General features: G+C 44.1%; 1 protein-coding gene and 1 long non-coding RNA gene across 6 annotated transcripts in view; one reads left to right on the top strand and one right to left on the bottom strand.

The window, feature by feature from the left end:
* The window catches only part of LOC118415887, a 35,666-nt gene that overhangs the window by 15,914 nt on the left and 4,413 nt on the right, over positions 1-15,339 (bottom strand). For 2 of the 5 annotated variants that reach the window (XM_035820800.1, XM_035820798.1), the window contains exons 1-5: positions 6,599-6,894; positions 3,554-3,744; positions 1,885-2,128; positions 1,369-1,562; positions 141-293 (exon numbers count right to left, since the gene is read on the bottom strand). The exons of 1 other annotated variant lie outside the window; for it this stretch is intronic. In XM_035820800.1, coding sequence (XP_035676693.1) covers positions 141-293; positions 1,369-1,562; positions 1,885-2,128; positions 3,554-3,744; positions 6,599-6,764 — 948 coding nt within the window. In that variant the 5' untranslated portion in view covers positions 6,765-6,894. Of the gene's footprint in view, positions 1-140; positions 294-1,368; positions 1,563-1,884; positions 2,129-3,553; positions 3,745-6,598; positions 6,907-9,079; positions 9,808-10,452; positions 10,562-11,085; positions 11,213-11,498; positions 11,606-12,229; positions 12,395-13,126; positions 13,283-13,518; positions 13,664-14,341; positions 14,495-14,943; positions 15,138-15,339 lie in introns of those variants that run through there. 2 more of the 5 variants (XM_035820801.1, XM_035820797.1) reach the window with 2 other exon arrangements.
* LOC118415888 lies at positions 6,757-9,487 on the top strand. Its single transcript, XR_004831159.1, has 2 exons — positions 6,757-6,926; positions 8,490-9,487. It is a non-coding gene; the product is annotated as an uncharacterized LOC118415888 (long non-coding RNA).

The raw sequence follows: 15,339 nt of genomic DNA, 5'->3' as shown, positions 1-15,339 counted from the left end.
GAACCCACGTACCAAACTTTTGAAGAGCGTAGACTCAAAATACAGTCAAGACCTGGATTCAGCAACCACTGCATGTTACCTTACTTTCAATGGCAAAGATAGTGTCTAATTCTAGGTAGGCATACAACAGACAAACTTACACGAATCTTGAACCGTTGGTCCGCTGCCTCGTCGAACTTGTTGTTGAAGGCAGCTGCCAGTGGTGAGTCTACCTCGCGGTAGATGGAGGTGACGAAGTTTCCCCTGTAGCCGTCAGCTCGGACAAGGTTGGCAGCTTCCGATAGTCCGGGCACCTGGCAATGGGACGGATGGGGTAAGGTTTTTCCGGCATTGCAAATGATTTCTTGATAATGTATCGATCCCAAAACCCCGCCCCCTGTTCGCTCATGGTTCTATTTTGAACACCTCCGCCATTTCCCACGGGGGCAGTTTTTGACGGACGTGTTCGAAAAAGCTTAAGAATAGGGGGTTCTATTTGTTCGATATGGCGTTCGACAGGATCGGTCCATTATCGCACAACAGGAAGGATTGACATGCTATTATAGGAGACTGTAACTTGTTCAATAGATCAACCCGATGACCAGACTGTAGAAGGACTCCTACTCCTTTCGACAAGTGTGGCAGGTTCTTTAACGTTCGCGAAATGTAGCTCTCCTCAAACACGGGACCTCCATTTAACGTCCTATCCTAAGGACCGTTCTAACCTAAGCTAGGTCCTTATTTCCATCTGAATGAAGTGAGAAAATTCCTGAAAGTGCCTTTTTCAAGGGCACAAAATTGGTGACGTGACATGCCAGGATTTGAACTGGGACACCCTGTGTATGGATGCGGTCCAAAACTTTCAAAATACTTGGGACCGCACCTGTAAGCAGCGACATCTATCCTGCAGTTCAACGTGAGCCAGGCACAAGTGCCCTGAGGAAGGTGACAGACGGTTACCGACACGTGGGTGGAAATAAAGGAAGACTTTGGTCTCTTTGTTTATTTATTTTTTTCTATTTGGTTTCTGACAGACAATGACAATGTGGCACTGCACTCAAGTTTGTAACCTATATTAACAGTGCCACATACACAGTACAGACAGAAGGTAAAGGTAGTCTTTCCTTTTACCTCCCTAACCGAAGTCAGGTACCAAGTTTTACACCTGGGTGAAGACTTCAAGTGAGGAAGGTGGTGTAAAGTGCATTTCTCAAGGGCACAACGTCGGGGCATGACTCGAATCGACGCCACACACGCTGCCTCTTTATTCAATCATGGCTCAACAGAGATGGAGAATTCAACTATGTTATGTCGGGAAGATCCTCGTCGACGTCCGTACTCGCAACGCACTACAAAAAAGGCACAGGACGTGTGCGCGACTTAACTCACCGTTCGAAAGACGTCTTCACTAGGAATTTCTTGAGCTCCCGGAGTGTTGTTGTAGTTTAAGAGCCCGTCCATAACAATGATCCCTTGGATGTCTGTAGGGCCTATGTGGCTGTCGCTCATGAAAGGCACGAGAACTTCATGCACAAACTGCCGACATCCGCAGGCCACCGTCTCACAGGGGCTGGTCTGCAGATCTGCAGCAAAGGATAGGACCTTGCGTTAACGGCAGATTACAGCTTGTACACATAGACACAAAGTAGACGCGTGTTTGATATATGTACATGTACATGTAGCTGTGTCTATGTGTTGAATTGTCTGCTGCCTGCGTCTCCCCGAGCTCGCTCTCTATCTATCTATCCGTCTGTATGTCTGTCTGTCTGTCTATACGTGTGTCAGTGTCAGGGTATGTGTATGTGTTTGTAGGTATGCGCGAGCGCAGTGTGTGTGTGTGTGTCTACATATCTGTCTGTCTGTGAGACCCACTAGCACTGGTAGGGAGATCCCACGTTAACTTGCCTCTTTCGAAGTTGGCTGAATAGTCGAAAGCCGTGAAGACGACGGTGTAGTCCTGCAGGCAGGGCTGTGAGGTGATGAGGCGGGCCGACTCCAGCAGGGCGGCCAGCCCGGACCCGTTATCCTCCACGCCGGACATGTCGTACGGACTCTCGTAGTGGGCGGTCAGCATGAAGGGTCTGTCCTGAGGGGTCATGAAGTAGCGACCTGGCCACAGTCCCACCACGTTCACGCCAGGGTGCCTGTCCTGTCAGTACAAGATTGGCGGAGTTAGAATGACTGACAAATGTCGGACGATGGACAGTGCAGCCACTAGCCAATTAGTCCTATGACTGTTTCTACACGCTTTGACGTCAAGGAATCAAAACGCTAGCATGTGTAACATCCTCCATGATGACCGCTGTCTCAATCCTTTTCCTTGTTAGATAACCACGGAAGCGAAAGGATCGAGCCAGCGGTCACTGAGGAGAATGGTATTCAGGCTATCGGAACGCCTGACTCTAATTCTAACCGTAATATCAAATCAACCCTAACCTTAATACTGCGCAAGCCTTAACCAGGTGCCGAATCTGCCGAATCCGCTAGGGTATGAAATGTCTAGTTGCCAAAACATCCACAGCCGACTGAATGATGATAGCATTTGTTGTGTGGCGTTTGCTTCCCAACAGTGTTCCGACGTGCTTAATACTAGATTTGAAAGCTAATTTGATAAATGCACGAAGTTTGGGGACGTAGGTTGTTTTTGCATACAAAACATACCTCTCTCTTTATTGTGTAATTTAAACTCCAGTACGAAATCGTTGATAAGCGGCGCCAATATCTCATTGGACGGAATTCAGCAAACAAGTTCAAGTGATGTACAGACGGTGACGCTATTATCGCAAGTAAACAAAGAAAGCCTACTTGCAAGTTCACGCCAAAAGAATGATTGCAGGTACATCGGGTAGACACAAAGAGGACATACTTTTGACTATGGATGGTTATTAAGATCATTGTAAAAAATACTCGAACACGTGCACCCGGCGTTGGCTAGATCTAGACAGACTGGGCTCGACTTCGACTTCCAGTATCTACAAATTAATACAGTTTGGTTTGTATTGCCACTATGTGTCGTAGATATTTTTACAGTTGGATTCACGCTCTTTATTTCATTATTTAAATTGACTATATAGGAACAGAATTAGGTGCAAAACACCTGTGCTAACTGCCTTTCCAGATAAGCTAACAAAAAATACTTGAAATAGTCGAACTGTAATACTAGTATCCAACCCGACAATTGGACTCACCCAAATTTCGACTGCACAGCATCAATCTTTGTGAGGGAATGAACAATTCACTGCTGTCGTGACGTCACGTTATGCCGGTGGGCGCCATAGACTTCCTGCAACCTATGATCCACTGTTCACTGAGTCACGTGTTCTATCTGCATAACGTGACGTCACGACTGCAGTGCATCGTTCATTCCTTGACAGAGACTCATGCTGTGCAGTCGAAAAGTTGGGTGAGTCCAATTTTGGTGTTGGAAATTACATTTCAACTATTTCAAGAATGACTTCTACCAACACAGATGAACAGGTATATTGCATTACACGTTTGAAATTCCTACAGACTAGAATTTCGGAAAATCGCAATCATATTATCAATTATGTTGCAGAAACAAGAATTTACTCACCCCATTTTTCACCAGGATGAAGTCGTGCTTTACAACTTGCATGTTGTAGCTCTTGAACGTGTCGTAGATGAAGTTCTCGGCTGCGACCAGCCCGTCCGGGTTGGTGACGTGGTGCCGGGGAGTCGTGAAGTGGTCGGTCAGCAGACTCCGCAGGTTGTCCCGGGAGGTCTCCGGCTGGGCCGCCTCCAGACCTGACGGGTTTCAAAGGATAGGTAAAGCTGAGGGCACAACCCGCCGTACGTCCGTACATGTTTGTTGGGAGGCTACGTATTTCTGAAAACGTTCAGGCCGTACAGCAGTACAGGACAGGTGCGTCGACCGTACTGACACGTACGGGAGGCGAATCCGCAGCCCAATGGTACACAAAGTTTTGCCTGCGTGTCTGCGTGCTCCAAGATCCGTCGGATCCACAACGAGTTAGTACGGAGGCGGTACTTACCACTTACGGATCCCAAAAGATTGCCCACGTTTTGGCACAATGACAGCACGTATTTGCACGTACGGCGGGTTGTGCCCTTAGCTTTAAGGTCGTTGTAGTAGTTCATCAGTCACGTATGTATACGTATTACAAATTTTCTACGGCACTACGACTGCTGCCCGACCGTCAAGGTCATTTGCGCACACCGGAGATATTTTCACGCGAATGGTTTCAAAGGACCAGCTAATATGACAGACTGACAGTAACAGGCCTATGTCGTACTGGGCCAGGTAAACAAAAAGTACATCTAAGCTAACTGAAGAGAATGAGCTCCAGGCTATAATGGTTGTTTAGGACACGGTATTGGAAGGCGGAGCCCATCCCTCTTCTTTCTTCGCTTTTTTTGCCCCAACCGAAGTCAGGTGCTCATTTTACACCTAGATGGGTGGCGTGGGGAAAGTCGTCTTAAGCAGCGTCTTAAACTCTTGCCAGGAATGCGAGGAATCAAACCCCAGGGACCACTCCATCTTCTGTGCGCTGCTTTCATTCAGCGCCACTGGACCGTTCGACACCAGACTGACGGGTGGAGTGATGATATAATAATGATCACCTTCATACTGAATACAAAGACTCAGAATTCAAAATGTTCTATGCTGAAATCCCTGGCAAATCCCGATGTGTGCATATATTGTACGCATGCGTTGTTTGTACTTTGCGTCACAAAACTGGTGTATGGCGCCATAAGGTGGTTGAATCAAGGAGCTTTCATTAACGAAGCTCCTTAGCAAACGTCGTGGGTTCGTCATGCAGTCAAAGGAGATTACCAGTAACTGGGTCAATCGCAGGACAATTATCAGTCCGATCAATGAGAGTACACGTGTTCAGTTCAGCACGTGACTGCATGTATTTCAAATGTTTGCTTTTTCGTGGGTAGGTGGGTTGGCTATGGGATATGTCTATTGCAAGTAAAACAATCTATCGCCAAGCGTCGTGTTTTATTTTCTTTAACTGTCTTTCCTTTAATTTTTTTCCAGCGTCGTACGATTTTATCGAGATATCTTCATGCCCTTCACCCCTTTGTTCATCTTGTGTGTCCTGACTGAAGCAGCCGGCTGACATCTTACCCCTCAGGGCTGTACCAACCTCTTGTTTCGGGAGCTTAGACGCAAACAAACTGATCTTCTTGGTAAACTGACCACAGAAACAGACCTGAGGTCTGATTAAATTCATTATATACCCGGGTGTTTACAGAATAAAGAAGCTCTATTTACACTACAACTTTATGTTGCTGTGGTACAATGTGAAACAGTCAGATTTGCCCTGAGGAAGGTGACAGACGGTCACCAAAACGTCAGTGAAACTTAAGTTGTAATAGTGTAAGAAGAGATTCTTTAACCATTGACATACCAATCTGATGAAACTATTCACGGATCCAGGCATTCATAGTCATGTATCAAGTTAATGAATGCAACTGGCACCTGTGCGTAATGTTGGATCCAACAGGTGGGAAATATCAGCCTTCGAAGCAGGCTCTGTTACGGGGGCACTGTTATCTGGTTGTGTTTTTTCTGTGTTCTGTTTTCAACAACTTTGACAAATAAGCTCTTTCGCAGAGTTCACTAGTCATGTGCAGGTGACAGAAATTCTGGGCAATATGCAATGTACATACAATCATGGTGATACAATGACTGACTTTACCAGCGATTTGACCCAGGTCTTCACCCATGATGCAATGGCATCCCCAATGGCAAGATGACGCACGATGTTTCTAACCACAGATTCAAAACTCGATTTGGTTGAGAATTCAAAAGCCCATGTTTGTGTCACCAATGACACACGCACAAAAGCACCAGTTCCATCACAGGTATCATTATTCAATGAAAATGGCCGCAAATCAACTTAATTCCGCCCTAGATGTCACAGTAAACAAGGCAGCTGGGACCTTGTCCAGTGGAGAAAAAAAACAATCTTATGAGAAGTAGACAGTGCATAATATCCTTTTGGTAGAAGGTTTCGCAAGCTGTCCTAATGTTTGTTGTTCTACTTCTCAAAAAAAAGTTTTTTTTCGCAAGTTGCGGTGCCAGCAGGGCCCAGAGACGGTTGTTTTGCTGGCTATTACGCCAGAGGGAAAGTGGCATGATTTACTGGACTAGACGTATGATTTATAGGATTCGCTGTTTGATAACTCCAGAAGAGCGCATCTTTTTCTACAGACGCACTTGCCCGATAAATGGTTTTAATGTAATCATGAAATATTGAATTTGGGTGAAATAAGCACTTAAATGCACCGCGATCGTCTCCAATGATCCGATAACAGGTGTTATGCAAATGCTCTTAAACAAGTCTCGGTTAGAAAAAGGCGTGTTCTTCTACTAAAGCCGTGCGTTTTTGCAGCGTGTTTTCGTTCTTTATGTGATAAGTTCCTTCTCAGTGTAAAGCGGGCGACCAGAGAGTATAAATGCACCACCGTCGTAAGTCACACAAAACGCGCAAAAGAAGGAAACAAAACACGTCCATCTTTTTTTTTTCAAGATTTACGCCTGACCAAGTGTTACGCCTGAGTACACGCGGCTGAAGAAAAAAATGCGGCATGACGTGATATAGTACAGGAATTCTGTATAACCCACCTGCAATGGAAACCAGTAACAGCGAGAGGGAGAGAATCATCGTGGCTGTTTTCCCAACACCTTTGCACAGTCGTTCCGGAGAGTTCGAACTGATGTCGCTGTGGTCTCCTCTGGACTGACGAGGACGCTGCTGTACGGGCGGTGTGCGCATGTGCACGGGCTTCATGGATAAGGACCGCGGAACTGTGTCAATAGCTTCAAGTGTGATAAGCAATCTCGGCTTTCCACTAATGACTTCGTTTGTGATCACCTGAAGCTCCCTCTCTAACTATCAACTAGCGACGACGATGTGGTTTAGCCTTTTGTTGCTAGGTGTGCTAAAGTGAAGGTATGCAGAGATAGTTGTAGAAAAATGAATGATTCGATCAGAATGTTGACAACTTAAGGCCCCCTCTCACTTGACGTGCGGCACGCTTGCGGCATTGCTGCGTTCGAAAACGCAGATGTACCGCCACGGAACCTAGAGGTGCCGCAAGCAAACCTAGAGGTGCCGCAAGCAAACCTAGAAGTGCCGCAAGCAAGCGCGACGTTTTTTAAAAAGTTTAAAAATAACGCAAGTGGCAAGATGCCGCAACAGTGTCGCAACAGTGCCGCAACAGTGCCGCAACGGTGCCGCAACAGTGCCGCCACCATGCCCCAAACAGTATCAAGGATATATTTTGCCTATTTTACACCAAGAATCAAAAGTAAACATCCTTTTATCACCGAAAAACTATTTTAGATGCATTTCTAATAAATTTACAGTGGTTTTCGATCCAGTAAAAACACTGCGAATTCCACAAAACTTACCTTGTATCCGTATTCAGAGTTAACTTAAAAATACATCTTTTGATTTATTTAATTGGAAGTAGGTCAGTATTTTATACTTGAAAACAAAAAATAAGTAACTGGTTTATCGATTAACCTACGGATGTAGAGATAAAGGTTATCGTACAACGTTCAAAAAGAAATTATTTATGTTGGATGATAACGAGTTTGCGTTACAAGCTAATCATTGCTGGTAGCCTGCTACCGATAAAATACAAAATTGCAGTCATTCAGACCCATGGGCCATATTTTTCTCACTTTTTACAAATATGATAGACTTAGACATCAATAGGCTGGCAAGCCATCCGCCGACAATGAAAATACTCAGCGTCATACAAAAAAAGTATGAAATATCAAACATTTTCATTATAGTAATTTGCAAAATTTGTGAATAAACATATAAACATACATAATTACACATAACGTGACATGGTGCAAAACGTACACATCCAGTGAAATCTGGTATATAGTTCGTGTCCGTTCATTTGGGTCATTTCCTTTACTGTAAAAGTCTTTCAAGGTTATTTATAGCATATGTACCATATAATTCATTATCATAAGGGAAATCTTTTCATTATAAATCTCATTTTGGGGCATTCTCATCATGTTACGGTGATTTTTCATAAATTGACAACGCTGCAATTGTCAATAACATGTTCAGTTAGTCTAGAAACGCAACAGTGCCGCACGTCAGTGTGAGTGCAAGACAAAATCGGCGAAATTAACACAACAGTGCCGCAGTGAACGAACGCAGCAATGCCGCAAGCGTGCCGCACGTCAAGTGAGAGGGGGCCTTTAGACCCTGCAGCTACTGTGGTGTAATTAGGTTAGGCAAATACCCTAGGTATCAAATTTCATAATAGTCACAAAGTGCACTGCGAAAAAAAAAACACAGATAAACCATGTAACGTGGCCATGGCCAAAGTGTTTGAATGATAACTTATTAACTAGAGCAGCACTTTGACTTTGACTTTGACTTCATTTGGATCCACAGAGACAGGGGCGAAAAGGCCATGAAGACAATGTGTTAAGTGTTTGTTTGTTTGTTTGTTTGAACCTTTATTTATTCTGTTAATCTGTATAGAGAGTGGTTTGGCGTCTGCAAGCACGTGGTCGACTTAAAGGTTCTCGACATTGGCACAGAGCACTGGGAGGACCTTGCGCCAATGACAGATCCAGCTGGAGATGCAAACTGTCCAGGCAGCTAAAATCAGGAGAAGACAGTCTGATGCGCATGGTATGAGTAAAGCGGACCCTGCTCAAGAAAAGTCTCTGCAACATGAACGAGTCAGCCTACAGATGTGCCCCATGTGACAGAGACTACCACAGTTAAGCCGTATGGCCGAAGCTGTAGGGTTGATGTAATTTGTAAATTAGGATTTTATCATGGTCAATATTGACCGAAAGATTTCAGATAAGTGTTATGTGGTGTTTGCTTGGCGTTGGGCTAGCTTCATTCCCGTGCTGGGCATGCAATGGAGTTTGTTCACAAGGCAATAAGTGTAGTACGATATAGCTAAGTGAATTGCAAACTAAAGGAATAGTGAAGAAGTGTAATGTGCCTAATTTGAAGACATATTATCAACGATTTATTATATCTGAACAACCTTACAGCTAAGTCCATATGTAATCTATCAGAAGAAGGTGCTAAAAGAAAAGGCATTTGTCAAAGGATATTTATGAAGTATTTTGTTGATGTTACCTTTTGAAAGATACATCAAGTGACCATTATTTTACATGCAAAATACAAAACAAAAATTATTGAAACTTAAAAGCTCTATGATTATTGCGTGAGACCTTTAGAAAGATAATTTGGATCTTACAACATTTAAATTCCTCTGGGAAAAGACAGACTATGACAAAAACCTCCTGGGAATTTGTGTCTGGAAATTCTTGCTGTAGTCCCTTAATCATTAATTTGATGAGTCTATCATTGTCACACAAGAGCCACTCTTAGTCTTAATGAATACAAAATCAATGTGTTCCATTTATATACTTTGCCACTTTTCATACTAATTCAAATAACTGGATAAGGTCTTTAGTTATATCATAATATGTGTTGTATATGCCCTGTAATCTATTCTGAATAAAATAATTATCAAATTGTCTCACCGTCGTAACTTCGTCACGTTTTGTGTGTCATGAGACCATTGCGACCATGAAAAAAACTTAGCTGTGGACTAAATGTCTAAACATAGTTACCACCACCTAGACTCCATTTTCAGCCACGCCTCACAATCATTAAAAACGTAAAAAAGGATGACCTAATTACAAAAACTACCCCTACCAACACCTCAAGGCTAAACTATCAAGCTAGTATCATCAGCCACGAATCACTTTCACTTCACTTTCACTGGTTCTCCTTCATGGGGAGTGAGTTGGCAGACACTTTCGCAAGGCGTCTGTGGGAAAAACAATGCGAGGTGTTAATCAATTAGTGACTATTTGAGGTTTTTAAGTCTATGCTATTACACTTATTGATAACGATATAGCCTTAGTTTCCAGTAGGCCTTTGACGATCACTGGTCAGCTGCAAGAAAAATTGGGACCTACCAATGATGATATATATGGGTGAATCTTAACTTGAAATTTCATCTGAGTTGGTAAAAGTCATTCTGAATGATGTTGAACTGTACTTTTCAACACAAGAAATTGGAGTTACCCAAATCCATGACTGATTTCCTCTTTTTGTCATTACTCAAGCACACTGATATACTGTAAATGGTTACCAGTCCCTCCAGCTCTGTCTTTTCAACGGCTACATTATGTGATCCAACACTAAAGGATGTCTGCAACGTTACCTGTCACCATCTTTGATTGAAGAAGAGTATTAAAGAAGAAACGGAGCAAAAACAATACAGTAGAAACCAGTTAATTGCACAACGGATAAACGCACACTTCTGTTAATTGCACGGAATCCGGCTAGATAACTTCGCATTATTGCACCAGCCGGATAATTGCACGAAATTAACTGGCAAATAGGCCGTGCAATTAAGCGGCTTGTACTGTACTTGTTATGCAAACATAAGAACATTTTTGATACGTACTTGGTGTAGACGAACCACGCTACAGCAGCCAGGGCGGCGGAGAAGGCCATACCGCCCAGCAAGCTAAGAACCACCGGCAACGCCAGACTGGGCCCGCTGCTGCCTGTGGCTGTAAGGGGAACAAGAAGCAAACAAACGAACATGTTTTTGGCGACCAATCTCAGGTTGTATCAGAATCCGTTTGAAGTAAATATCAAGTCCAATCTTTCTGACTAGGTATCATAACAAGCGGTAAAAAAATGACAGGATTTTCCAGTCAATTCCCAGCTTGAGTTTTGTTATGTTCACCACTATTTAAGACCATCGTCGCCATGGCAATAACATTTTTTTTATTGTAAGGCTTGTTTGAGAATTTTTGCCGACGCCTCGGGGACTATCCCAGTAGTATATTGCACGTACGTTTGCCACGAATTCTACGAATTCATCAGGTATTTCTGTAATGTACAACCAAGAATCTAAAAGTTTGAGATCTCATCAAGATCATCAACTTTAATTATTGTGTTCACACTCTTCACACACAAATAGAGAACGCTACCGAACGCATAACCCTCTTGCCAGAAGGAAATAACGCACCAATGCGTCCTACTTGGAGACGTCAGTAGCAATAAGCACTTTAACACCCGTATTACTTACCTTTACTGCTATAGAGGGCCATAAAGCCGCCACTTTCAAAGCCTCCATCTCCAAAGAAGGAAAGCGTCGACGAACAGTGCCCTCTCATCCTACCCGTGAACATAACGCCGGAGTCGCGGGGACGAAACTGCGACACAAAAAGACATGGATAGTATCAGCTATTACCCTACATTTACGCCCACAAAGGGGACGATTTTGTGGCTGACATGATAAATAATGTTGCCTTAAATGAGGCGTATTGAGGGAAGAGATGGTCACAGAATCCTAAGTTGAATAAAACACCCTTAAAGTTAAAGTTGCCCGTGCATCTGCAACAGATGCTTAGGGTTGGCGCCAATCTACCCACTCGGCCATTGCACACTGAAAAGAGTTGGTTGTGTACAACTTTTTGTATTTGTAAATCGCTGACTCACCCTCCCTATCACCTTACATGTCAGGGTACCGAACGGCACCCCGTCCAGGTCAACTACCGGCTCATGAAGATGCAGGTGGAGAATGTGGTCCAGAGGATCGAACATTCCTGGGGGGGGGGGTGATAAAACGAACGATTAAGAACATTTCGTGTTTGTCGTGAGACACACAATGAATAATATTGCACTAAATCAGTCAGAATTTTGGATACGGAACAGGATTATTTCAAAAGAGGAGTTAAACAGGCCATCCACATCGGAATCCATCGACTATCTATCAACAGAGACGGGGGCCGATACCGACTGCTAGGGACCTTTGACCTGTTTCCGACGTCACGCTTCAGGTCACGTGACATTGGCCTCTGGACATGAATCAGTGGACTGTCGGATTGTTTGTAAGCGTCTCCCTGCTGCCTAAGCAGTGCAATATCACTGAGTGGACTACCCTGAGTAAAAATGACAGAAATTAATAAATAAAACCCCATATTTATGCCTAGCGGCTACTTCAGTGAGCTGCTGATCCCATTTGTTGTTGGTAACATTGTAGTGCATGGTGGCGCCATGGCACATAGGTCAGCAAGGTTCATTGCTATTTCTGTGACAGGGTACATTCTTTTAAAGGAGATCTTGTTTGCCCTTCCTCTTTAACGTGCCTGACAAACCTCGAACATGGGACCCACTATTATACTTGCAAATAAACTTCTTCTATCATACGACAGAGGTTTTTGACGTACCGATCATGAGCAGACTCCATGTGGCACCAGACAGGGTGACGTTGACCACGCCGTGAAGTTTTACATCTTCCACCGTTAGCGTGACGTTCTGCTGACTTCGGGTGGACGTCTGCAGCTCTCCTCTCATCTGGAACCCTGCCTGTCCCGGGAACTCAGTCAGGGGATCTGGTGAAGGTACGTAAAAATCAAAAGCTATCTGCCATCAAACAATCAAGACCTACCAACATACCAAACATTCTCTATAATCCATCCGGACAGTCTTATAAGTAAAATGACCACAAACATCCGGAAACGCACATACATTTATGTACATATACAAACGTACATGTCAAAAACATTACCTCTAATTGTATGGAAGTAAAATGAGCTGAGCACTGTAATTTAATGCAGTCATTCTGAATTTGATGCATTATGTTTTTGGGTTTGTCCGTTTGTGGACAGAATAAACATAGAAGTCGTTGATGATGCATCTTGACCACATTTATTTGACTTGTTGGTATGGGTTGGCAAAAGGAAGAAACGATCATATTTTTAACCCCCAAGCGGATTTCTCTGGTATCGTAGCGTGACGTTTGTTTTTTTATATACCGTAGCGTGACGTATGTTTTGGATATGCCGTGTTCTGAACAAGATGTAGCCACAATTGGTTGGTAGATAGCTCTTATGGTGTGGGAGAAGTGATTTGAGACCTCTAGCAGCTTTGGAACTGTATGAGGCATTTCAGTTGCAACCCGCTTGATCCACGATACCAGGTTAGTAAACGGCTTGTCTGAAAAAATTACCTTGGCTGGAATTTTCCCTTGCGAACAGTTAGATCCTTCATCATCCCCATTGCCGTAGCCAAGAAGAGAGCCCGCACAAGCCACCAGGTTACTGCCTTCTTGTCTGAAGAGTTACCTTTGCCGCACGTTTCCTTGTGACCCGTGAGATCCTCCACCATCCTGGTCACAGCGTCTGTGGTCTTCTTCAGGAAGTCCAGCCTCTCATCAGTGATGGTCATGGAGTCACTGGCGGTCAGACTCGGCCAGGCCTTCTCTCTTCCTCGAAGGTGCACTGGAGACGAACAAAAACATGAACAGGCTTCAACAACAAGCACCAAAGTTACCAACCCACTCTGGATTGGGATATTTTGTTTCTATACCTCAGAGTGGACCTCGTTGCTAACAAGGAACAATGGGACCGCTTTTATTCAGTCAGCGCATTCTGATGTTGTTTTTAAGATGCCGAGGTGTTGAGCAGTGTTATCAAAAGAGCCAACAATGTTTTGTAAAATGATCGAAGGCACGTACCTGTGTCAGTGAGAATCATGGCCTTCACGTCTGGTATCACTTCGTACAAGGCCTTGATGTCAGCGTCTATCAGGGCGTTAAAAATCGGCCATTGAGGGTCCTGCTTCGTCTGGTCCGTTATGTTGGAGAAGGGGAGGGTCAGGTTCTGGGGGAAAGATAAGGGAAATACGTTCTTATAATGATCTTCAAGGTGTGCCCCCGTAGCTCAAAGGTAGCACCCTCATAGCTTCTGGTTCCAATACGTTGAGAGACACCGATTCAGAGAAACAAGTACCACTCAGCCAAATGTTTGAAGAGCGCAGACTTAAAATACCGCCAAACCCGGGTTTAGCAAGCACTCCATGGACCATACATTCGGTCCAAGGAGTGGATTCTGTCTTCCGACGATTTCACAAGCTGCTAGAGTAAATATACGTGTACGTGTTGTATTGTAGGTCTACAGCACTGCACAAAAAGCGGGATCTTATCAATAGCAATAAATGCCTGGTAATGGTCACTTCTGCCATTTGATGCTTCATGCAATTATGTAGCATCTATTGCGATTGTTAGGGCAACTATTTCCAGGCGTACCTGTCTGACTTACCTGGGAGATAAGGATCTATAACGGGTGCCCCTGTAATAGCTAAACTAACACCTGGAGTGAGATATAGAGGGCTCCCTGCAAAAACAAGATCTAGCAATAGCGAAAAATATGTCCAGGAAATATATACTGGCGACGTGGATCGCCCAAAAACAACTATTTACAGACTCACCTGTTATTGGTAAATCATTGGTAATTCCCAATTTTCGTGCAATGCTAGGTAGGTACAACAACTAAGCTTACACGAATCTTGAACCGTTGGTCCGCAGCCTCGTCGAACTTGTTGTTGAAGGCAGCCACCAGGGGTGAGTCCACCCCGCGGTAGATGGAGGTGACGAAGTTTCCCCTGTAGCCGTCGGCACGGATAAGGTTGGCAGCGTCCGATAGTCCGGGTACCTGCAATGGGACGGGTGAAGTAAGATTTTTCTGGCATTGCAAATGATTTATGGATAATTATCACCTAAGGGGAAGGATTGGCATGCTATTACAGGAGACTATAACCTGTTGAAGATATTAACCCGAAGACCAAATTGTAGAAGGACTCCAACTCCGGTCCCAAACTTACAGAATACTTGGGACCGCATCTGGAAGCAGCGACATCTATCCTGCAGTGTAACGAAAGCCAGCAGTGCCCCGAAGAAGGTGACAGACGGTCACCGACACGTGGGTTGAGATAAAGCAAGTGTTGTGAAAAACAAGCTATATATTCAATCATGGCTCAACAGAGATGGAGAATTCAACTATGTCAGTGACGGAAAAAGTTGAAGATACTCGTCGACGTCCGTCCTCGCAACGCACTACCAAAAAAACAAAAAAAAGCACAAGACGTGTGGGACTTAACTCACCGTTCGGAAGACATCTTCGCTGGGAATTTCCTGAGCTCCCGGAGTGTTGTTGTAGTTTAAGAGACCGTACATAACAATGATCCCTTGGATGTCTGTAGTTCCTATGTGGCTGTCGCTCATGAAAGGCACGAGAACTTCATGCACAAACTGTCGACATCCACAGGCGACTGTCTGACAGGGGCTGGTCTGCAGATCTGCAGCATAGAACGGAATCTTGTGTTAACTACAATCTACAGCTTACACACGTAAATTAAAAGTACATGCGTGTTTCTTATCTGTATATGTAGCTATGTGAGTCTACGTGTTTAATTGCCTGTTAGTGTTGCGTCTCCCCCGCTCTCTCTCTATCTATCTCTGTGTGTGTGTGTGTGTGTGTGTGTGTGTGTGTGTGTGTGT

Source organism: Branchiostoma floridae, chromosome 5 (assembly GCF_000003815.2).
Source record: "Branchiostoma floridae strain S238N-H82 chromosome 5, Bfl_VNyyK, whole genome shotgun sequence".
Lineage (NCBI taxonomy): Eukaryota > Metazoa > Chordata > Leptocardii > Amphioxiformes > Branchiostomatidae > Branchiostoma > Branchiostoma floridae.
Note: the sequence above shows the minus strand (reverse complement) of the source record. Positions and strands in the feature narration are given on the sequence as shown.